Source organism: Megascapheus bottae, chromosome 19, assembly GCF_031878675.1.
Source record: "Megascapheus bottae isolate mThoBot1 chromosome 19, mThoBot2.hap1, whole genome shotgun sequence".
In the NCBI taxonomy this organism is placed as follows: Eukaryota; Metazoa; Chordata; class Mammalia; order Rodentia; family Geomyidae; genus Megascapheus; species Megascapheus bottae.
This window is the reverse complement of record NC_143527.1, coordinates 13,800,905-13,826,925: the sequence shown is the minus strand read 5'-3', so window position 1 is coordinate 13,826,925 and position 26,021 is coordinate 13,800,905. Positions and strand designations below refer to the sequence as shown.

The 26,021-nt window shown below is 37.8% G+C and overlaps 1 protein-coding gene across 15 annotated transcripts in view; it reads right to left on the bottom strand.

Moving 5' to 3' along the window:
* The window catches only part of Tcf4 (transcription factor 4), a 343,820-nt gene that overhangs the window by 35,370 nt on the left and 282,429 nt on the right, over window positions 1-26,021 (bottom strand). For all 15 annotated transcript variants that reach the window (XM_090353043.1, XM_090353046.1, XM_090353045.1 and 12 more), the window contains 5 exons: window positions 18,406-18,511; window positions 14,575-14,708; window positions 8,723-8,855; window positions 1,149-1,216; window positions 29-107 (listed from right to left, as the gene is read on the bottom strand). In XM_090353043.1, the coding sequence (XP_090209169.1) occupies window positions 29-107; window positions 1,149-1,216; window positions 8,723-8,855; window positions 14,575-14,708; window positions 18,406-18,511 (520 nt within the window). The remainder of the gene's footprint in view (window positions 1-28; window positions 108-1,148; window positions 1,217-8,722; window positions 8,856-14,574; window positions 14,709-18,405; window positions 18,512-26,021) is intronic.

Below are 26,021 nucleotides of genomic sequence, written 5' to 3'. Positions count from 1 at the left end.
TGACAAATTGGGCTTGAGAATACAGTACCTGAGAGAGAAGGAGGAGAGCCAACAGGAGTTGAAGGGTTTGATGAGAAGCTGTTGTTAGTGTGATCTGGAGAATAGATCTTAACACAGTAAGGAAAAAAAAATCCCTCATTAGGAAAAATAAACAGGTAACAATTTTCAAACTAGAAAGATACAAATGTAATGCATTTACAATTTACAAGTTATGAAAGGACACAGCATTCATTCTGAGTATTTTAAAAGAGTAATTTAAACACCTGGGCATTGTTCCTGAGTTCTTCAGCTCAAGGCTACCACCCTACACTTGAGCCAAGCCCCACTTCCCGTTTTCTAGGGGTTAATTAGAGATAAGAGTCTCAGGACCTTTTGTGCCTGGGCTGGCTTTGAACCTTGACTCTCATATCTCAGCCTCCTGAGTGGCTAGGATTATAGACGTGAGCCAAGAGTCACATCTTAAGAGACAAATCTCAATTACATCACAAGTTTAACTGTTAGAGAAAATACTAGGTACCTATAAACATATATGGCATGTTATTTTGTCCCCAGGGAGCATAGAGAAAATATGTAACTCTAGCTGCTAGGCAGTAGTGGGCAAAGCAGAAAAGCCAAGGCAAGGAAGGGCCTCCAGGGAACAATGATTTGACAATTCCTCCTGGACCTGGATTATCATCATCCCTCCTCCCCCACCACAAACGTTTGCCATGAATTCTTGTAAAGTCAATCCTATCTGGTTACTGAGCATCTGTATTACTTAGAAATGCACAAAGCCAAAGGCAAGGATGGTATCCCCAGATAGGTGTGGGCTGCCATACTGTACAAACACAATATGGAACAGGGCAGCCATAGACTTGTAACAGATAAGCATCCTCAAAACTAATGGGGACCAAGATATGTGAAAGGGTACCAATGTATGTGAATTAATGCACCATCTATGTGGCAAATATCATGTAACCCTTTTATTAATTACAATAAAAAATATAAAAAAAACTTCCTACTGATTACTATGCAAGAAAAGCTATCATTTTAAAAGGAAAATTTAAAGCTATTTATCATTCATTTTCTGAAATTCTGCATGTACCTTCTGATTAAAGTTCACCCAGCTACCATGGAGCCTGTGAAGTCCAAAGTCAATATTTCCTTACCGAGGCAAGTGCTTTCCCCAGAGCGTCTCCAGTCTGGGAGCTGCCTGCTGCCCCACTTCCTCTATTTGCTGCAAAAACAAAAAGCAAAATATGAAAAAAAAAAAAGGCAGTGAAACACCTAACAATTTTCTATTCCTGGTCCATTTACTCACAATTTAATTGCATTTTTAATGTTAATTACAATACATTAATCTTTAATTAGCATTAATTTGCTGAGGTAGATGTCAAATATATTCATGTTACATTTTTTTAATGGTAGAATATAAACCCGATACCTTGCTTTAAAGACCAAGTGTTTTACTTGTTATTACTTTCTTTCTAGTTGTTTTTGGGTCTTTACTGTAAGGTAATTGGTAAGCCAGCCTGTGGCGGCCAACCTAAAGAAGTCTGTAGGTTTGCAGGGCTTAGAAGTCCTACAAAGCCTAGCTTTTCTCTATATGCTTATATCAGACTTATCATCATAAATAATTTAAATTGGTTTTCAAGAAAAAAAATGACAGCAAAAAATGACATGTTCCATAGTGACCAAACAAGAGAAAAATCTGTAACTGGCCTGGCTAATACCAAGAGAAATACTTTTAATATTTTAAGTAATATATTTTCCATACATTTAGGCCTGTAGTCACATAAAATAATATTAATGTATCTCACTAAATATCAATATGGTCTCAAATTCCAGAAATAATTCTATATGGTAAGAGATCATCTAAACTCACTGGTATTTTTATCTACAAAATAGACAAAGGGTATTATTAATAAAAGCTACGTATTCCAGGGTACAACAAAGCCAACTCTTATTTGTCAAAGGCCCTTTGATGGTAACTTGCCTTTATAACCACCACTCAGTAAAATGATATACAGAGAGCCAATGTTCTCCTGAGCCCTCACTATTAAAGCAATGCCTGGAACTTGAAGGAATGATGCATTTATTAAGGTTTCATTGCTAGTCAATAGACACGGTGCTCAAATTAGACTTACTGTAGTTCTCAGGAAAAATTTTCTTAGTATTTTGTCTAATAAGAAAAGGAAATCTTGTATCACTGATGAACCAGACGAAATGTCACTGCACACTTCACAATTAAAATAGAAGTTCCTCCCCCACCCTATGTGTCAGGAAGGTCAGTCTCTTCCCTGGACCCCTACACAATATCCTTTCAGGTCAGACATCTAAGTTTCATCCACTTGACCTCTGCTTTTATACCTGAACTATGCGTGCTATTTTTGCAGATTTACATGCTGGACACTTCAGTTACACATCACTGGCTAAGTGCTTTACTTGCTTAGCAATATCCATACACATCTTCATTTGTTAATTACTAAAATACTGAAAGAACACTGGTAGATGATAAAACAAACAATAATTGCTTTCTGAGAACACAAATCTCTCCCATATCATGAATATGTAACATTAAATTATATGAGATATTATAACTGAAATAAGTAAACTCTTTAACAATGGGGTACAATACCACAGAAATGGGTTAGAAGAAATAAGTTAGACAGAGAGAGCATATTAAATTCCTGAAGACTGTACTGTGAAAATGAGAAGAGATTCTGCACTAAAGAGTTTAAAAACTTAAGATGACATAATGAGAATTTGAAGGTAAGGACAGCATGCACATTGCTTTTTTTTTTTTTAACATGAATTATCATGTTATCTTGGGGGATAATTTATCTCTTATTTCTAGAAGCAATGTTATTTCATTATTGTATACTTGAAAAATAGAGTTATCAGTCAAAATAATTTGTGACCTCTAACTAATACGAATACAAATCTCCAGGAAGTGACAATTTTGAGTTTCTGGGGAGGAAAGGGGCTACCTTATGTAATAAAGAACCTAACCCCCCTAAAAAAGAGAAAACAAGATGATGTTCCAATTACAGATAAAAATTTGCTACAGTACCAGGTTTTAGAATATTATTCTCCCTCTGAACAATTTTAAAATGAAGATTATGTATTTTTAAATGTGTATTTTTCATGAAACCAAACAGAAAGAATTAGAAACCAATCAAGCTATTTTAAGGACATTCACAAATTATGTGTCACATAAATTTCCACTAACATGTTTATTACAGTTTGTTTTTCTCCCATAGCCATACATGTTCCTAACAAGGATTTCTATTAGCATCTCTTTCATACGGGAGATATTAAAACTCAGGAAACAGCACCAAAAATAGAATCAACTCCTTAACGCATCTTGCCATGAAAATGTTGCAGGAAACTACAAAGGCCAATCATGGAAGCCAATGATAAGAACAGAATTTTTTTTTTTTAACATGAAGCCATTTTACCTTGCAACAGCTGGCCAGCCAAACCCAAAGGCTTAAATTTCAAAGCAGTTCAGTGGGGCCCATGTACCCTTTCACTCGGAATGCCTTTTGTTCTGTTCCAGGAAACACTGGAAGGGACACATTTTCAAGATTCCCTGAACGTGTTAAGTGAGATGGTCCCCTCTCTTGAAGATGCCTCTTTTTATTTGTGGAACTTCAAAGTGCATACAGTAACAGGAGATATATTTTTAATTCCCAAATGGCATATATACACACACATATATATACACACACACACACACATATATATATAATTATTTTACACTGAAAATGGGTCATGTTTTGCAAAACACGTATCATATCTACCCTTTCAGATTAATATATTAGGGCTCAATTGCTATTTTTGGCCGAAGTTTGGGTCAACTTGTATTATTAGAACTGACCCAGATGCAAATAAAGAAATAAAGATGCAAATGTTGCCTTCATTTGGCAAAGAACTGGATCAACTTCTTAGGGCTATTTTGGTTCTAATCAATTTCACTCACTTAAGGGCAAAAAAATCAGCCTCTAAGTAGAACTGTAACATAAATATGAATGGAAGATGAGCAGTTATTAAGAGGAAGTGTAATTCTCTGTAGGAGGATTTGACACTGCCACCAAATATTGTTCCAAGGGCCTGAACACAGATGCTGTTGCTGGCTGGAAGATGGACCAGAAGTAAGGGTTTCATATCCAGGCATGAATACTGGACCACCCTGAGTTAGTTGTCCCTTTGAGGACACAATGATTGATTTCCATCAGACCACACCCATAATAAAACACCAAGATAAGTGGTGCTTGGGGATCAACCTTGAAAATCAGATTTGGAAAAATATTTCTCCTCCACTGCACACCCATAACCTGGGTTGGGGAACATCATCAAAGGAGTATAATGCCTATTGCCTAAAAGGAGGTTTCTCTGAATGGAGTCCAAGTGACCCTTACATCACTAAACTATTAGAAGAAGCTTAATAGTGCCTTGAGCTAGCTACAAAGATAACAACAACTACAACAACAAAAGGAAATAAGCAGTTTAGCTCTTCATTATAAGGCTCTTGGTCTCAAATATAACTCAAATATAAGCTGCAACTCACTTGTGCTTAGCAGGAAGGATTCCAAGGCATTGGGGTACCAGCTGGATCTCCTAAATATATGCAAGAAATAGTGGCAGAAACACAATACTTCTTTATTGCTCTCTGTCGGTGGTCTTTACAACCATGATGCTCTGACTCTGACAGCACACTCTTAGCTTTTGTGACTGGTCATCACACCCAAATGTATCCGAAGGCTCAAGATCATTGTAAAAGACAAAGCAACGAGTGTATGCTTATCTCTAATAATAAAATTACTAGTAAATTAATTTCTCTAGGGAAAAGGGACATACTAGAAAGGCAAATCTTTACATGCACCATGCCATACAAATATGCCATCAGAATTGAGGATTGTAAGTCAGATTTCAGGAACCATACTGGACTAATCTTTAGCACATGGTATATTAATCAATCTTGGTAGGCCATTCCCTCAACACTACTTGGTTTGAGGTTTAGAAACATGGGAAATATAATGCCTTAGAAAGCTGGCCAGTTAAAGTCTAATAAAACAATAGTAGTTATTATAACCACTATGTCAGTTATATGTCTAGTTCCTTCTGAGGGGGGGTGTGCAGCCACAAACCACAAGAGTATGCTCTGTGAATATACACATATGGCAAGTCTCACTGGTAGCTGGAGAGAGATCTAGGATGCCTCTTAGCCATGAGTAGCCTCCCTGTGTCTTTGTTATGGTACAAGACGCTCTTAACTCTTTCGAGTCAGAAAGGGTTACCGGCCTTTATTCTTGAAGTAGAAAGGAAAGACATGTACAGAAAAAAACCAATAGTTACCATCTTTTAGATATCTTTATTTCCTTGTTTGTTTCTAATGACTTACTACTCTTCCTCCTCTGCCTACATGCTGTGTCCTGCTTTTGAGTCCCACCAGCTTCATGACTAAGAATTGTTTTGAGAATCAAGATAGATGCTAAACTTTCAGATTTCTGACAGCATCTTTCCCTAACTAGGTGCTGTTAATCTGAACAACTGTCAGTCCATGCTGGGTCCTTCACATAGAATTATACACTTCTTAGGATGCCTTTACTATTCAGAAATGGCAAACATTATCTGCAAAGCTTCTGAATCATGTTTGAGATAAAAGCAGTGGATCAGATGCCATAAATAGAATGTTTTACCAAGAGTTATTTAAAGTAATCCTTTTGGAATGTAATCTGAGCTCTACCCTTCCTAAAGGTTTCTTGAAAAGAAAAAAAAAAATTAAAGACACTGGTCATTAGAGGACAAAAGAAAACCAAACAAGAAACAATAGTCACTTCTCTAAACATAGAGCAAACCACCCCAAGCCTTAGGCAGCACTTTCCATCTTTAAAACCCAGAAGATAGGAAGCAGCCGAGTAAAACTCCAGAGAGGTAACTCTGGATGGCTGTAGAACTTACATCTCCCTCCACAGGCACTGGGTTGTTCTGTCATCAGTTCAGGACAATTGCTGACCATCAAAAAGACAGATTACTACAGAAAACTAAGACACAGCACAGTGATCTTCTCAACAGAAAAGACAGCTTCCTCAGCCATCAATGCCATGTATGAGCAGAATGCACTGCCTTGCAACTCTTCACTGAGTAAAAACTTTAAAAATGTGATGTCCATGTGTTAGTGCTTGAATGCCATTCTTATGGCATTAGTAATGCTTATAGTTATTTTCTACAATATCATGTGTATAATCTTGACCATGTGTTAGGCTATGTGTTCCCTATTTACCAATTATTTAATTAGCTCTGTTTGTTCTTTGAGATACAGGCAATGCAGTATTTCTTTATTCCCTGCATTTCAGAATGAGTGAGTAGATGCCAAATATTTTCAAAAGTCTACATATGTATTCCATTACTCCATACTGTGTGTGAGGAAAGTATCACTAACATCAGAAGAGAAAGCTTCTCTTCTTGTTATACAGACATGCTGCCATTATTGCTTTCTTCCACACCCTGAAGACCAAACTGAAGCTTAAGAGGATTGATGTGTGAAGAAACAGGAGTCACTGGGACACCAGGCAAAACCAAAGGAATTGGAGGATCTTTTACAGTTATAAAGGAGAGCATTCAACTGCTCTAGAATGTTCTTCCTTAAAGTAATGCCTGCATTTATGCAAATGAATAAAGTCCTGTTGCTCCTATAGGCAAAAATTGGGAACTTACTTCCCAACGAATCATGAAGCCTTTTTGTATCCTGCTAATGGGTCATGACAAGTATTCTTGGCTATTGTGAAATAATTTACGTAGGGAGTTTCTCTTAAATGCCCACTTCTGGGTTCCAAAGATACCACGCTTTTCTCTCTTTAGATTGGGGTTCTTTGGTTATTTTTTAGACCTTCAATCAGAGACTGGGGATCTCGAGAAAATTAAATCTACCCTTAGCAGGTAGCTGAGCCCTTACCTTACTGAGGCATCACTGCCCAGGGCCATGCAGACTGTCGTGCTCACCCACAAACTAATGACGACATGCTCGGCTTAAAGTACGCAAAATCTTAATCCCAGCAAGACACATGGCAAAGACGTCTAGAACTCATGAAGGACAATTTCTACCACAGTATCTCTTTCATCCCCTGGCCCACGGTTTTCCTCTTCGAAAAATTTCAAATCAAGGTCCATTCTTTTCTAAAGAATGTTTAAATATATTTCCCCCAGCTCCATATGTCTGCTCTACTCTCATACCATCCTCAAGAAGAACATTACTCAAACCACAAGTAGACAGGAAATTTCTCATGTAAGAGGATAGCGGACCGGTCATCTTCTTCATAACCCGACCACATGACCAAGAAAAAGGGGCTTTCCATTTGTCAAACCACATTGAAGTGAAATACGCTTTTCACACTCTTTCAGTTCTGCACTTTTCTTTCTTTCTTCTTGTTTTTGTCAGAACTGCATTGATAGCTCTCAAAACTTCCCCATGTGACCTCTGTCCTTAGCTCTCCAAGGTCAAACTGGTGCAAACACTTGTAGCTGCCTTATTATGCAAGGTTACAGAAATGGAAACTGGCTCCTAATTTGCTTCTCAATAAAACATGTAAGGGCAGGCTGCTAGGTGGCTCATCTCAAGTGTGAAATACATTGTTGAATAAGTAGTGAAGGTATTATTTAGGCAGAAAGTGTATATTTGCAACATTTCAAAACATATCTCCCTCCATCAAAAACTCTTCCCACAGAAATGATTCATAGTACTTTACCAAGTTCAAAAAAGAAATAAATGATAAAAAGCTAAGAGAGATAAACAGGAGAACTGTTTTCGTACACGATGTTCACTGTGTCTTCATATCAGGGACCTTTGAGGGTGATAGATGGCTAAGCCCATTGTGGCTTTGAACACAGCAGGTAGTAACCAGGGTTCTTGGGGTTTTATGAAGACCCTTGAGTATCAAGATGCACTGCTCAGCTGAATGTGAAGGTGTCAAGGCAAATTCACAAGTGGATAGTTGCTTCCTCACCAGCCTTTACTGAAGAGGCAGCTGGACATTCTGCCTAGCTTTCCCCTCAGGAAGAGAAAACTACAAGGAAACATCTGCCTTAGGAGAAGATCACAGTCAACATCATGGAAGACGAGTGGATGAAGGCCTAGCTCATTTGACAGCAACACAGTTCTCCGGCTTTCATTTGTTAGGAAATCTGCTCCAGAGAGAGCAGCAAATAAATTCTGGCCCACTGAAGCTCAGACATCTACTTTCTGTACATGAGCATTCTTGCTACTCAAGGGTTCCATAACACCACATATTCTTATTCTTAGCTAGTCATAGTTATCTAGCTATTAATAGTCACTTTAGGATTTCACATCCGCTAATCTATAGAGGGCAGCGACATACCAAGGTTAGGATTTCAGCACAGCGGCTGACATTGGAGAAGTGGTCACTAATTACTATTAAGAACTATGCCTTATCTTATGAGAAGTTCACTTGGTTCACTGAAGATGTGAGAGAAACCTGCGAGGGGAGGGTCTTCAGAAACTCTTGTTAGTGACTCATAAAGTAGTCACATGCCAGTTTCTTGAGAACAAAAAGTGATGATGATCAAGCTAGAGTGTTATCCGTCACATTTGTTTGATCCATTTGTTTGTTCACTCAGGTCTTTGACAAATAGTGCTTGCCTAGTCGCTAGTTATGAGACTCGTCATTAGCAAACCCTGCCTCCGACTGATGGTGTAAGAGCTGGTGCGTGTGCGACTCACCCATTATACTGTCTGTTCCGTTGGCAGGAGGCGTGCAGGAAGAGGTGCTGTAATGGTTTGTGCCACTGCGATGGAAAGTGGACATCGGTGGAAGACTGGAATTGATGTCTGCTGAGGAGTGTGATGGATAGCTCTATAGCAAGAGGCAGAAAAATGAGGCCGTATTCAATCACAACATAGTTAGAGAATTCATTTCCTCATACTGCTTTCAGAACTTGATATTCTGTTAGGGAGAGAGCTCTTAGAATTTCAAAAGAGCCCAAGAATACATCTTGTTTAGCTCTGACAACTTTCATTTTCCAAATAATAAAATACACAGTTGGTCTGGGTTTGCATCAAATATCCAAGAACATAATGGCAATATGGGGCACTGAGGGATGATCACGGTCCCTCTATCCACACATTACTGTGTAAAAATCAACCATAAGACTTCATGAGTAAAGAAGACAGCCACTACTATGACTTCTGTATGGTGTAATATTAGCTGAAAAAGATTCCAATATACAACAACTACAATAATATGAAGAATGCTTTGGTCCACAAGATTCGTTAATGTGACCTCTTGGATATTAAATGACAAAATGTAACCATTTCACATCTTCTTTCTCCCAAATTCTGCTATCTTTCTGAACCTCATAGGTAAGAATGAAATGGTAAATGCAAAAAAAAAACCCTTATTAAATCACTAATGATTAAATTTTTCTCTAAAGCATCAACACACAAAGACATCAGTGCTTATAATTTAAAACAAAAACCAAAAAGCAAAAAAAAATGACTATTTTTACATTTTTTTTAACATGTCTTTTTTTTTTTTATACAGTGGACCGTGGTAAAGACTACTCTTAGAAGATCGTTTAACTTTGAGTCCATTCCCCAATTAGTTGCCCAAATCAGTTATATCCCTGAGGGCATACCACAGATCATAAGGTAGAAAATTACTTGCTATTCACCTATCCCATTGGAAATGAATAGATCACTAAGGGGACATGGTAATTTACAAGGATATTCCAAGTTATTTTCCTTTTTAAGAAAAGAAGTAGCTGGGCCCTGGTGGCTCACACATAGTAATCCTAGTAACTCAGAAGGCTGATTGTGGTGGTTTGAAGCCAGCCGGGTCAGAAAGTTCATGAGACTCATTGTTATCTCCAATAAAACTACTCAGAAAAGGCTGGAAAGTGGCGCTGTGGCTCAAGAGGTAGACCACTAGCCTTGAGCACAAAGAGGCCTCAGGGACAGCATCCAGGCCCTGAGTTTTAATTCAGAGGACAGTGTCCCCCCCCACCCCCCAAAAAAGGTAAGAAGTTGCTTTAGAAGTTGCTCTTATCAGTACTAGACATATTACAGACACATGAAAGGATAACATTCAAAATGAAATTTTCTTCATTGACTTTGTATATCAATGATGATATAAAAAACCCGTAGCTGGAGATAGTCTTCCTAGTAATTAATTTCAAATTACAGATGGAAGGCAATGATACAAAGAGTAGAACTGGTTTGTTGGTGCTTTCTTATTAGTTTTGTGACAACCACATTGAGTGTTGTCTCTTCCTGGATATATGATACCCTTCCATGATTGATTTCTTCAAGTCCCTAGTGAATGCTTGTCCTGCATGGAATTATTAATACTGCTATGTTTTGGCCCTTTCAAGGCCATTTCTATCTGGACTTGTGACCTCTTCAGGGGGACGGAAAGGAGTTGACTTCTGTATATCACAATCTGTGGTGAGTAGTGACATGCAATGACACTATAGGCTCATTATCAGAGCTTAATAGACATTGACTTGAAATATGAATCATCTGACAGACAACTGAATGGAGAATGAACCGACATGTCAGAGTTGGGTCAGCCAAGGACATATGCATACCTTTGAAAATGCCTCTAAATTCCTCCAACAGTTCAATTAAACTCCTTCATTGAAAAAGTGACAATCTTGCAGTTAAACCATTTAAGGTGCATAAAAATACCTTTCATACTTTCAAAGTATTAATATTTTTGTAGAACAGACAAATTATACATCAACTAGAACTATAAAAAAATCACCTAAAAGGTTAAAAACTTTATGTAAAATGAGCAATAATTTAGGAGATAGCATACAAAAGATTAACTATTGAAAATACAAGAAAAATTAATACGTACAGATTCTAATGAGGACCTGCTGCAATCTACATTAAATCAGATTTTAGAGATTCTTAGAAAATTAGATGCTGAAGGAAATTAGTAAGATTATAACTAGATTACTTTCCAGCAAAAGGTATCTTGAAAACCACTGTCACCCAGATATTAGAAAAATAATACACCCGAGAAAACATTAGTGATATGCAAATAATCCCTCTTTGGAGGAATGAGGGATCAACTGAAAGTCTCATCCTCCGGTGATCACTATCTGTCCCACTTACTACACAAAGTCACATGGAGAAGGTGACAAAACAACTGCTGTGGCATTCCATGCCCATGCTTGATGTATTTCTTTCTGTGAAACTCAACAATAATGTCTTTAGTCTATAGAGAGGGCAAGTCACTGCTGCACATGTCTGCATGGATAACTTGTTTTTTGCTTTTGCTTTTGTTTTTGTTTTTTGCCAGTCCTGGGCTTGAACTCAGGGCCTGATCATTGTCTTTGGGCTTTCTCAAGGTTAGAACTCTCCCACTTGAGCTATAGCACCATTTCCAGCATTTTTTTTTCTATGTATGTGGTACCAAGGAATCGAACCAAGGTCTTCGTGCATGCTAGGCAAGCCTTCTACCATTGGGACAAACTCCTTACCCTGGGTGACTATTTTTGACCTATAAATTGAACATTTAATGATTAATAATGGAGGCACAAACTAAGAATAAAATCCTATATTGGATTAAGGTAAGATTTTGCAGTTTTGACACAAATGAGTGCTATGTGAAGTACTTCTTTGCACAGGGACTCTTTGCAGAAGATTCCAGAGGCATTTTCCATTATCATAACAAAATACCTCTAGACACTGCCAATTCGTATCAATTGAGAAGTATTGTGGTAACAAAAGACTATAGAACTTACTTTTATATTACAATTTCAGCTACTTTTCAGTAGAAAAGACCATGCCTAAATCATGCCCAACAGTGAGGACTCTATCCTACTTTTCATTTTATTTTTTGCCAGTTCTGGGCCTTGAACTCAGGGCCTGGGCACTGTCCTTGGGCTTTTTCAAGGCCAGAGCTCTACCACTTGAGCCACAGCACCATTTCTGTTATGTATGTGTTACCGAAGAATTGAACCTGGGTCTTCGTGCATGCTAGGCAAATTCTACCACTAGGCTAAACTCCTGGCCCCTATCCTACTTTTCAAAAGAACTCTTCCAAGTCATGCCAAACTCAAATCTTCCACAACAACCCATTCCAAAGCTTATCCACAAACCTCATTCATCTGAGTGATTTTGTGTGTGTATCTCCAGAAAGCAGTGATTAGTGGAGGGATTCTGCTGTAGAGGCTGGAATGCGAAGGGGATTTAAAGATTTAAACTAGTGACTTGACTGTGCTATTGAAATATGTAGATTTTAAGCTTTACTATTATGTGCTCTATTATAACAAAAGAATAAACTGATAAGGTGATAATGTTTCTAAAAAAAACTTTTACCTTTAGAGATAATACTAACATGGTCAAATTGTACTCAAAATAACCCAGGGAAAGATCCTTCCATTCTCTCAACACTTTGTTAAGTAGTGGCCAATTCATATGCTAAGGAACTCCCATTACTTCAAATGAAACTGACTGTTACTACATATTCATATTATTCTAAACCAGTATCAGATTCTTCAATGTCACTTCAGTGAGATATTTTCATATGGCGAAATTACAATACCTCGCTGTAATAATTCAATAGCTTTTTCTCAGTAGGAAAACTATTGGGATACTTATTTATTTACCCTTTAAAACAGAACCCTAATTTCTGAAATTTGCTTATCTATCATATGAGGATTATTGATGTTTGATAAACAGCATCTCATGTAGCATACTGTGTTAATTTCCTCAAAATGATCTTTTCTCCTTGGTTAGTAATAGGGTTTGTTAAAACTTTTTCTAAAGAGAATGTAGTTGGGTTCCAGCTGGAAACTACACTTTTTGTGCAACTGACACATTTTACAGATTTACTTATCCAGTTAATGGCGATAAAATCAAATCCTGTAATGTGAAATTCTATGTCATGATAGGAAAAGACAAAAATATAGGACAAAAGAAAAATCAAACATCTCTTGGAATAGTGAACTACACTTTGAAGTACTTAAATTCCAACATAGTAGCGTATCTCCTAAATTTCCATTTGTAATCCCTCTCCTAGTTTTGGTCATGAGTTACTAGACAAGTGGAATATGATGGCAGAGGAGCAAACTGTCGCCCAAAAGAGAATTCAGCATAATGAAAGCTGATATTCCTCCAAGCCTTCATTCTAATATCTCCAAGCAAGAGGAATGAGAAAGGAAGATTAGAAATCAGGCACTTGCTATTGCTTGAAAGTGTGCTAAAATTTGAGGAAGTTTATGATTGATTCCCAGAATTCCCTCATTTGAGAGGGAGAGTGCAACTAATGAGCCATGTACATTCTCTCTCCAGAGGACAGATGTATCTGGAATTTTTTTGGTTTTCACAGTTATGTCTAATAGGCTTGAGAAGACAAGAAGAAAGGATATAGAAAGCCGGGAAGAATTGTTCATTAGAACAGATGACAAATCAAGTATGGATACAAGAAGAAACAGAAAACTCTAAGATGTAGTGAATATAATTTGTATTATGGACCATGGGACAGAGTGGGCCCTTTTGCATTTGCCTGATTTGGGGCATGTGTGTGTGTGTGTTTCTGCTGTTATTTCACAGTGTACTTGGGTCCCATGCAACCTGCACTCCAAAGCCAACTCATGACCTAGACTTTTCCCTCCAGTCAATGACAGACCTTGCATGCACAGATTCTGGACTGGAGCCATTTTTAATTAAAAAACTGAGCTCCACTATGACAAAGAAACAGAGCAGGATGAATGGAAATTGGGAACATCTTTACCAATGAAAGGTGACATTTTAAGAGTCCGTTGGTTTTCATAGTATAAGGAGGAGATTGGGATAAATGGAGGGAGATAAGGTTAAAATACAAAATAACAACAACAACAACAAGAGTTGTTTCAACTGTGTTGAAAATTTGTGGGTGGGAAGGGAGGAAAAACTGGGAGGGAGCAAGGGAAGAGGTGATTTTGTCCAAAAGGAAACGTCCTCTTTGCTGACTTATATAACTGTATCCCCTCTGATTGAAGATCTTCAAATAAAAATAGTAATAAAAAACAGGATCCATGTGGAACCTCAGGTAGCTGGTACTACCAAGAGTGTGTAGAAAACATTAACTTTTCTTTTCAAGTGGGTTCCAGAGGTCTCAGTGACATGGAAATACTCATGTGTGATGCATTTAACCTACTTTCCTAGCCTCCTCTCAGTCTGCTCTCCAAAGTACATCCTTTAATAATTCAGATAGAAAATAGGGTGGAGGGAGAAAAGAAACCCCACAGGACAAAGAGCTGTCATACTTAAAAATCTTGCAACTCAAACGCAGTGTGTATGTGTCTACAGCAAAGGAAGCTGACATCATGAGAAAGAAAAGAACAGACCCAAACACAATAAACCAAAGAACAATCACAAAAAAAAGTTCTAGAAGGTTTACAAGATGATCTGACTCATCTGTGTCTTTGATCACAGAAATAACACAACTCTAAGGGTAATGGGTGCATCCTATTTTTATACTTGCTTGCAGAGGAGTCCTTGTGTCTGAGTGCTGGAGGACAGATAAAGAGATTTCCTAAGTTAGCCATGCTCAGCTCCATTCTCTTCTAAGTCTGACTTACCAAACGTTCATGTGGATGCAGGCTACAGTAGCTGCTAGACTGCGGAATGTGAGAAGAATTGCCCAACATTCCCCCGTAGCCAGGCTGATTCATCCCACTGGAGGAGCTCCAAGGGTCACTGCTGTGATGGCCATCTGGAAAGGACAAAGACAACCATGACTTCTCTAAGGCTCTCAGCCTTGCCTTACAGAAATAGTGGGTTTTCATATATGTATATATATAGATAGATAGACAGATAGATATAGATATATCTATCGGCCTGTTGTAAATCCATCTTTGTGTCAGCTAACTGATTACATCAGAAGACAGTCATCATTACTTTTTTTCCCCACGTGGCTTTCTTGTATTGTCAAACAAATGGAAATGTTTAACAAAGTCAGTGTTCTTAGTAAAAACTCAACTCTAAAAGAACGGTGCATGCAGCTTCATGGAATGATATCATATAACACCAAGGTAATGGATATGAAATGGAACCTTTCTTACAAGTCCTGGACCCTTACTTTCATGAAAACCAACTAAAAATTTAAGTGGTTCTCAAACTCTGGGGTAAAACCAAAATATGCTCAGACATTACAGAGTTGGTAAGTTTACAGGATTCTAAAGGCACGTGACAAAATAAATAATGAGGGGGGAAAAACCCAACTCAGAGGTTTCATATTTGTCACATACATAATATATAGAATTAATGTCAGAATTATGGTATGTAGGGAACAGAGACTGCAAAGAATCAAGAGAACAAAGGCATGTCTGTGAATCTGACAGCATCCATCATTTTTTTTTTTTTTTTTTTTACCAGTCCTGGGCTTGAGCTCAGGGCCTGAGCACTGTCCTTGGACTTTCTCAAGGCTAGAGCTCTACCACTTGAGCCTCAGCACCACTTCTGGCTTTTTTTCTATGTATGTGGTGCCGAGGAATCGAACCCAGGTCTTCATGCATGCTAGGCAAGCACTTTAACCACTAGGCCAAACTCCCAGCCCCCCCATCAGAGTTTTATGTAGGAGATGGACATCAAAGTTAAAAAGAGGAAACTTTAGTTTAAATATGCTCCCGGCAATCTCCAAATCTCTTTTGTAACTGAATATTCTTTCAAGAATCAAATTTCCTGGGCATGAGGCATGCCCTATTGAAGGACAATGGTGAGAGAGATGTCACTGTGCTGTGTTTATCGAGTAAACACAGGATTTTTTTTCTTTCTTTTTTTTTTGTAGCACTGAGGTGTAAACTCAGGGCCTTATGTGTGCTAGACAGATGCTCTCCCAAGTGAAGATAAAGCCCTGTCCTTAATGCTTTCCTTAGTTTTTGAATAGGTTTCATACTTTTGTCCAGAGTAAATTTGGGCCTGTAATTCCCCTATCTATACTTCTTGTGCAGCTGGAAACAAAGATGTGTGGCACCATAACTGACTTGTTCAGTGAGATGGGATCTTGCTAACTTTTTGTTCATTCTGGCCTCACATTGCAGACCTCTTTATATTCAACTCCTGAGTGGCTGGGATTACAGGAGTGAAAGATCACACCCAGCTCAGAGAATCTTTAAAAAATGTTATACTGAGATTTAGTCCTAAAGTTAAAGAAGTATCACCGTAGATCAAATACGACATTCAAGAATACTGTTTAAATACATGGCACATTTGACAACACAAGAAAATATGTCATCACATAAGATACTCCAGAATCATGTGAACCACATGATACACAGAGGGGCAAACATTAGGATTGCTAACGCAGAACATTCTACTTGATGCAGACTCATAAAAGTATATATTTTACATAAATTATACTTTTCACAGTAAATTAATATTTATCACATCTCATGATCTTGGCATACTGTTGTTCTGAAAGAACAGAATTAGGCGTGTGCAAATTAATTGTACTCATTACATATGTCAACTCAATTTATTCCCTGTATCTGAGTATTCATATATAGTAAAGAAAATTTGTAACCTATATTCTGATATACTGTGATCTGCTATAGAAAGACTTCATTGCTTTAACCTACATGGGTTCCCATGTACCCTGCACCGGTCAAGTCAGCCACCTTTTCTCAAGAAGACAGAAAAAAATTTTATCATTCAATTCTGGATAAAAATCTGGTTTGAATGATGAAATCTTGAGTTGACAACATCTGTAAGTGCCTGTAAGGTAATTTTTCCCACCGCTGATGAAAGAGTGTAGTGAACATCAAGGAAACTACTATTCCTTTTTAAACATTCTACTTGTTTATGTATTTTACTATCTGTAGTTGTGCGGGGGGGTCTCAATTCAACTTTGTCAACTTATTCTCATAAACTAACAATGCATCTTGGTCAAATGTCACTCCTTCCATCTATTGGTCATAGCTGAGGATGGTAAGTCTGTTGCCATGCACAGAAGTCAATCAAGTGACTAGTCACTGTGTCCCTGGGACAGTTCCACCTAGGACAGCTGCAAGGATACAGGATCTCTATGAATATGAACTCCATTATGTGTGGAACAACAGCTCTCTATTCCTCTGGCACCCATGTGACTTGATTTAACGATATTTCTTTCCCCTCTGGAATTTCACAAATCAACTAACAACCTAAGAGAGCTAACATTTGAAAGAGAAAGAAGATAAATTCCTTTGCATCAGAACCATTTCGAGTATGTCTACTGGATTCCAAGATACCAGGGTGCTGTTGGTGTTTCTGCACTAAATATCCTCTTCTTTCTTAGAGTGGCATAAAACAGGAGGTCCTGAGACACTCAAATATTTGCACACCCAAGCAGAGTTATAAGCTCTGCACAAAGGGATTCTTCATAAACTCTCCAGCTAAATTCATGGTTGATGTGTCAACAAGATCATATCATTTTCAAGATTAGGGTCACAGATATGGCAGTCAGGGAACTCTCAGCTGCATGCTGGCCACAGCCCATTGTTCAGATAACTGCTATGATTTTGAACACCCGCTTGAAGGAGCTATGTCACTAGTGGAAATTATGTACTAATACTGGGGACGCATACCTATCTGCTTTTAATGAACAATGATAAGAACATATAAATTATCTACCATGAAGAGGAAATTTTCAATATTGCCATCCCCTTTCAAAAAGGACCAAAGCATAAACAAAACAAAACAACAAAAACCATCTGGGCCTTTGATCTTCTATCAGTTACAATGTTGGGAGTAAGCTTTTGCTGTGAAATATTCTAATTTTCTCACAGGACATTTCATCTGAAAAAGTGCCCTTGTATAAGTGGCTGCAAATTTTACATAAAGTCAGGCCTAAGGATAATGTATTCTCTTGTAGCTAAATCAGGCACATCTAAAACATATTGAAGGATGGTGAAGAGTTGTCAAAGTGGCCAGTCTTAGAAGACCATGGCAGCATCAGGTCCACCTGAAGCAGATGGAGTGAATCACGTTTCTCATGTTTTTCTGTGTGTATTCCCCCTTCCCATCCCCTTTTGTGGTTGCTGGGTTTATTTGTTCATGACTCTCCCACTTGAGTCATGCTTCTAAGGTTTGCTTTTTGGTTGGTTATTTGAGAAATGGGAGTCTGGTGGTCTTTTCTCTCCAGGCTGCCTTTCAAACTATGATCCTGAAGATCTCAGCCTCTTCAGTGGCTAGGATTACAAGTCTAAGCCACTGATGTCCAACAATTTAACATTTAACTCATCACTGCTCAAGGGGCTTGGATTTTCAAGAAGGGAGTCCTTAGTAAAGTTAAATTCAGTAATTTGTAAGGAATTTAAATTCTTAAAAATTGCAATTCCTGCATGATCCTGCATACCTAGTAGCCCATTTCTTTTGTCCCATATATGACTGGAGAAGAAGCCACCAACTTCTCTGCAGGCAATGGGGTGCCTTACCTTGCATGAAGAAGGAGCTAGGGAAAGTGCTGGCTGCTGGTTTGGAGGATGGGTAGCCTGGCGAGTCCCTGTTGTAGTCGGCAGTGCTTGCTGAAGGAGCGTAGACCTGAGGAAGAAGAACCACATGAATTTTGCTTTCTGCATTGACCAAAGCCCCTTCACATCCATTAAGTGGTTCACAATCTTCTCCCTTATCCACTGCCCCTTAAACACTGCCCCTGTGGAATGCAGCAAAATGAAAAAGGTCAGTGTATTTGTATGAACAGAAAATAAGCAGGTATGAGATTTTCCAGTCACAGGCAAGAAATGCTGCAAATCATCTCTAGGTGTAAATATGCTATGTAATACCCCCAGGGTAATCCTGAGTCTAAGCACTCCTTTTCTTTTTTAAACACAGATGGCTCACGAGCATGGGCAAGGTAAAAACAGAAAGACATACACCAAGCTTTTCCCAAAAGGCAGTCAAAACTCAAGCTGCCAATTACAAATTTCACTTTCAGGGAGAAATGTGGGGGAGAGAGAAGGAAAGCAGAAAAGAGGAAGGAAGGAGGGAGGGCAAGAATGAAAAACAGAAACACAAACCATCCACACCACAGAAAAGTGATAAATATATCTCAACTATTAAATTCCCAGAGTGTCGGCAGAGAGGTCTGAAAAAGGCCATTAAAAGTCCGACTCCACAGAAGACCACCAACAGCCATTGTATACACAGAAACAGGGGGTCTCTCTTTTTTAGTGCTTATTATATTTGTGTGCACAATAAACTTAAAAAGTGTGCCAAAATCTAATTTACTTACATTTGTTTACTAATACTCTTAAGACTTAGGGAATAATTTCCTTATAAAAATAGCCTCTATATTTTCTTGTTTATGTTGCCTTGGAATAGGACAGCCTAGTAGAAAAGCATAAATTCATAAGGTATAGTTTAACTTTAATTGGTTTTTCCCCTTGCCTCTTCTGCTAAATAATCTTTTTTTTAATCCCCATTTTCTTTTGCTCTAAAAGTTCCTCCCTCCAGATGGTCGGAAAGACTGCAACACTCATCCTCCTGATGAAAATGGATACCTTCCTGACTCCATTTTGCAGCAGGCAGCCGCTCCCAAAATTGGCAGCGAGCCTACAGTGATATTCACAGGTCACAGCAAAAGAAAAAGAAACTCACCAATAAAAAGGCGAAGGCAGGGTTATCAGAAAAATAACTTCCATAGATTTTTATACATCAAACATTACACCCTAAGAAAAATTATATATCACCCCCGACCCCCTTCCCCAAATCACCAACTAAATGTTAATATAAGATTTAGGATTTCACAAAGGATAGGTCCAGGGAGACAGATGAAGGAAAATACGCATACGCATCCATATATCAAGTAAACGCTGTGGAAATGCCCTTGAAAATGGGGGGTCCTGGAGATGAAGCAGAGAAAACAAATCTGAAAGACCCACTCACACTTTGGAAAACAAGCAAGCTCTTCCTCATTGTTGTAGAGAATTTTTTTTAGAGTCCTGTATTTCACAGAATTTTATTTTGTAATTTCTTTACATTTTAAATACATAAAAAACAATTTGCTTTTATTTCCACAGGATTTACAATAAGGGGTAAAAATAAGGGGTATCATTCAAGAACAAAAGAATGAAATGCGAGGGCAGAAATCTAAGAACAAATCAACCATTAAGTAAGTTCCTGTCAAGAAAATTTCAATATTTTTCATGAGAACTGTACAATGAACAAAATGGTAGGGAATAACTACTAAATGTACTTAGGGAAAGTCAAGAGAAGGTCACAAAGGTGAATATAATATCACCTTATAGGAAAAAGGGAGATGGAAAAGCAGACTACCTTCATTAGTGACAGAATGAGCATAACACAGTTATAACACAACCATATGCAATTCGCTCAGGGATGCATCTGGCCAGTGAACTATTAGTATATTTTCGCCACATTCCAGGAATGTGGAGAAAGTTACAAAGTTACAAAGTTACTTTATGTTTTAAAATAAATGAAATCAATTCCTTTAAGTGCCTATGTCGCTGAATTTTAATTAAACATTCAACTTGAATATTTTATTAAACATTCTACTCAAATACATTTAAATATGCATAGTATTAGTATGACATAAAATAAGGTTCATTCTTTTTCTATTTTTGGAAGAATTACTTAACAGTTTTGAGGTGAGACCTAATTTGATTGAGAATTATGACTTAGGAATCAACAATTACACAGTGAACTGTCCAGGGATAAGATTACTTCTCCCAAACTCACAAATACTGACTACAGGGAAAGAACTATCTACAGGGTTGAAAGTTTTTAGGGCATTAACTATGCAATTTGTTTTCAGGTCTGGTAGCCAATCAAAGGTTCATTATATAAAGATGAAGAGCACTGTAAATAGGAAATTGAGCACTGTCCACAGTTTTCTTAAAAGGAAATTACTGTATAGCTTATGCATTTGTTTAGATAGCAATTCACATATCATGGACAATGTTATCTATTTTCCCCTTTGCATGCTTCACTTTTCTCACCTCAAAATGATTTTAGAGGTAGTATCTCTACAGTTTTGTTGTTGTAAACATTGCATAGAACTACACTTTTTAAAAATAGAAGGGAGCAATGAAATTATGTAGTTCCATCTCCCATTTCTACTCATTGGTTGACTGTAGTATGGGACCACACTGCAGACTTCACACAAGCCACACTAGTGCCCTTACTACTGAGCTGTAACCCAGCTCAGCACTCAATATTTTAATGAAGGTTTAAAAATCGTCATAGCTCAGGACTCATGCCCGGCTTGACATACATAAACATCCTTTGTTCTTTGATTTTCCTCATTTGATGTTTTGTTTTAATCTGTCAGCAGAAGTATTAAGATAACAGTGATTACAATGTTTTCACTTCAGTCTACATTTACTGTTTTTGGTTTTTAATAATGATATTAAATCCAATAAGAAAGTCTTGCATCAAGTTAATTTTTATCATTATTATTCTAGGGATGTAGAACAATTACTAATAGAATTGAATTGTTTTTAATTAACAAAATTGGTCTCATTTGAAATTTGAAATAAAACCCCCAAACTACAGGACAAGTATTTAAGTGATGCCCCCAAGAACCCAACGTAAGGAAAACTGAATGGCAAACAAACAAAATCAGTATTTAAATTATTTTCCAGAATGGTGGCTTAGATCAAGGTAACAATGTATTAGCCTTCCCATTCTTCCCCCAATAGTAACTAAAGAAATGTGAAATTTTGTTGACAAAATGGAAATGAAGAATATTGGCAGAGGCTTGTAGGTCAGAGCTCTTTTACTGAACTGTTTGTTAAGTAAAAGCTTCATTGAAAACAAATTGTGCAATGAATTTCATACTCAAAGTTAGCACTACTATATGATACATAAATGAATTTAACAGAGCTCTCTAGATAATACTAGACTTTGAGCTGATAAAAGTTAAAAAAAGTTTTCATTTCACACATTTAACATGTAATTTGAAATTCTTTCTATGGTCCATCAGCTGTTTCATTTGGCCTTCCCAACTATCCTGTCTATGAAGTTCAAAGAAGTGACAGTATTGTAAGTTCTTTAAAAAGAACATCTGCCTGTTCAGAAAGAGAAAGTCAAGCCAGCATACACACCAGCAAAACAAGGGAAGGGAGAATGCCCTCTGTGCTTCGCCCCACTCCCCCGACCCCAAACAGCCTTAGTTTTAGTAAACATGGCCTCTCACTTTCACTTACAGATGTTGAAAGTATGCCATCTGTCAGGATCTCCTGTGGAACAGATTTTGTGCTTGGCATTCTCCATATATGATTTCTAATTTTCATAAAGATCATACAAGATGGCATGGTAAGTGGTATCACCCTTAATTCATAAAGGTGAAATATGATAGAAAGGTGAAACTCGGGGCCAGGAGTTTGGTCTAGTAGATTGCTTTGCCTGGGTTCAATTCCTTAGTACCATATACACAGAAAAAGCTGGAAGAGCTCTAGCTGTAAGAATGCCCAAGGATAGTGCTCAGGCTTTGAGTTCAGGCCCCGGGACTGGCAAAAAAAAAAAAAAAGCAAAGCAAAGGCTCAAACCAGTTTGGGTCTATGAGTTTTAGCTAAGTGACTTGGATCTATATTACTTCTTTTATCCTCTCTGGTTTTCAGATTCCTGAGAAATGGGAATGACAGGGCCAGCCATGCCAAGTCTTGTGGGAATTCAATGTATACACAGCAACAAAAATAGTATTTTGGCATGGATTAAGCATGGAAAAACTACCACACATAAATGAGTGTTCTGCTTGTTGCTATTAATATGAGGGTTCTATTAACTGGGGAGATATAACTCAGGAAGACGATGCCACCTTTTCATATTAAAAACATTTTGAGTAATAATTTTGGAAAGAGATCATAATTGGTCATCAAAGTCTAGACTCTTTGTATTAAAAGGCTAAAAAAGAATAGAGATAATATATTCTTAACTATCACGGATATGAAACAGTATTTAAGGGATAGTTTATAACAATCATCTTGCGAGATGGTTTATTATTACTTTTGAAGATAGCACAATTGCATAAGGTATGCTGTGAGTGGACCAAATACATGTAACAGTAATGTATTTTGTGAAGGGGAAAGGAGGCCAGAGGGACAGAAAGGAGTAGCTGCAGAAGATGACCCCTTAAGGGGTTTGGGACTGGCTACTCAATTGTATAGTAGGTCTTTTCTATTCCTTAATCTACTACCCCTGACGTTCTGCTAGCATTATTTGAATATATAATTTCCAAAGAGTATCAGAATAAGTGAAACAATGTAATTGGGGCCTTGGGCCTAACAGTCATAGTATGTTCCACAAGGAATAAAAAATTGCAAGCTGAAATTGTGCCATAGATGTCTGAAATGCAGGGCAAGGCTCTTCCAATGAGTCAGATGTGGGGAGATTCTGAATCTGTACCACACCAAGCCATGCTTCTGGCTTTTCAGCGTTTTTTGAAGGATGTGAGCACAACTGTTCTGAATGTAGAGCCCACTTCTCTAGGACACTGCTAACCTTACGCTCAGAAGAGTCGAGATGCATTGTGTTGTTGTGGTACATAATCAAGTTAGAATTAGAATGCTGGCTGGCCTACAAAGCAAGCGGGAAGTTGTACATGAAGGATCAGTGTCTGAACAGGACTTAGGCAGATGTGGAAGGAGAGAAGAATAGAAGAAACCCAGCTCTAAAATCAGACCCAAACCAGCTCCCATAAGTCATTGTGAGACATATCAAGTAGGGTATCTCCGAATTTCAATTTGCTCATCAGTCACATGGAATTCTTTCCTTGTCCCTCAGTTTCATCCCTGTTTCATAGGAAGGATTGTCACAGCTAATGAAGACAACAGTGACCATGCTGGACTCCACTGCTGGGCAATCCTAATATGGACTCACACTTGCCTGTGAGGAATTGTATGGGATATGCTAGCTGCCCACTGTTAGAACATCTGTCATAGTAACACAAGCTCATTTAAGTCCTACTTTAAGGAAAGAGGGATTCCATTGGTGGGTTACTAGGACAGGAAAACTCTATGTGTCCCTAGCATTTGATATATTACTAGTGGGCAAAATTTTAGCTCTATGACATGGCAGAATATTGTATCTGGTTTTATTTATTAGTTTTAAAGTTAAATTCCCTTAAAAAATAACTATCTGTGACTCTGCTTTTATGTTGTGCCAAGTGATACACTTGTTAATTTTTTTTTTCTTTTTTTTGGGGGGGGGGTTGTAGGGCTTGAACTCTGGGTTTGTCCTTGAGCTCTTCAGCCCTACACCTTGAGCCTCAGCCCCACTTCCCATTTTCTAGTGGTTAACTGGAGATTAGATCTCAGATTCTTGAGTGCCTGGGCTGGCTTTGAATCCAATCTCAGCCACCTGAGTAGCTAGGATTATAGGTGTGACCTAGCTTTTATAATGTGACCTAGCTTTCAGGCTATGCAGGACAGTTAAGAAACTTTATTCTTGGCCTCTACTGGTTCTCACACACACAATTCGCAGCTAAACATGGCACAATGAAAGCTGAACAGACCAACATGAAAAGACATTAGAAAGTATTAGGTTAGAGAGTTAATAACTAAAATTCTGTACTTCTCTTCTTTTTTATTCTTTTTCTCCTCTTTTTTTTTTTATTAAAGTCTTTTCTTTTTATGTGCATCACGGGGCTTAAATTCAGTACCTGGACACTGTCTCTGAGCTTTTTCATTCAAGGCTAGTGCTCTACCACATTTAGCCACAGCACCATTTCTAGTTTTCTAGTTTTGGAGATGTCTCACTTTCCTGCCTAGGCTGGCTTTGAACTGCAATCCTCAGATCTCAGCCCCTGAGTAGCTAGGATTACAAGTGTGAGCCACACAAACCCAGCTAGCTATAAAAGTCTTTTTATGTCAGAGTTACTGTGGATGCTTCTTTTTCTTTTTATGTAACTGCTTCTTCACTGGCCCCACTCTGCCCTGTCTCCCAGCTTCATGTGTTTGAAGCTCAAATGTATCCTACCTGGTTTTACAAATGAGTAAAAGGGAATTTCCATAAAGCCTAACTCCTGATTTCTCAACTAGTCCTCTCCAAATTCTCTCTTCTTTGATGTCCTAACTTAAGGATTCTAATGAGCAACTAAATGGTAAGGAAGTTTAATACGCAGATTTAGCTAGCATAGCTGAGTAATGTAGAGCAATTCAATTGCCCTCAAGCTGGGAATACAAAATCCGCCCCCCACCCCAAATAAAAAAATGAAAGGCAGTTACAGGAATAAAGACAGTTGTCAGTACCCAAGATTAAGTTGGGGTATATTTCCTAATGAAGTTAAGACTCTCCCTTCACTCCCTAAAGACAGACAAAGGCCAATCTGCTGTCCTGCCACATACATAGGAATTATGTTTGGGTATTATAATATACAAATGCCCAGAGTATCTTGTTATATTAGGGATATGTATTGTAAGCAGATACATTTCAAATGCATAAGCTGATGAAATTATGAAGGTGTTATTCCACATAAAGGACTTGAAAAAATTTAAAGGAATTAATCAAATAGTTCTAAGTGCCCTAAAACTTTACACTATGGAGAATCATTCTCCCTAAAACATTAGCATTCTGAAGACAAAGGTTACTTCCCAACTATCCGAATTTGTGGAAAATGTACCAGTCATATTCATACATATAATATTTATACTCTATTTTTTATTAACCAAACAATATTCTGCTTGCACCTCTACTAGTCTGAATAACAAAATATACAAAAAAGAATATGCATGCGTTTTACCCCTAAAAGGAATTCCTTGAATACGTTTGCAAATTGCTGCAAGCAGAAATCTACACACTCTGTTATAAACACCACACATCATTTTTCTCCCTCCCAAGGACCAGGTGAATCTTGATTATCTATTCATGAGTAAATAGAACCTGAAGCGAAATCCTGTAACTGAATTTCAGCCAGAGAATTTTTCTTCTTATTAAACTATTTTCTTTCCTGTGCTAAAAAGTAAAATTATAAGAATTTCAATCTCCCTTTTTATTTGTGTCTTTATTGATGAAATGGCTGAACTGGAAAATAGCAAGAGAATCTAAAAGAAGGAAGAGGCAAGAGAAGCAGGCAGGGCACTGAGCAGGGCAG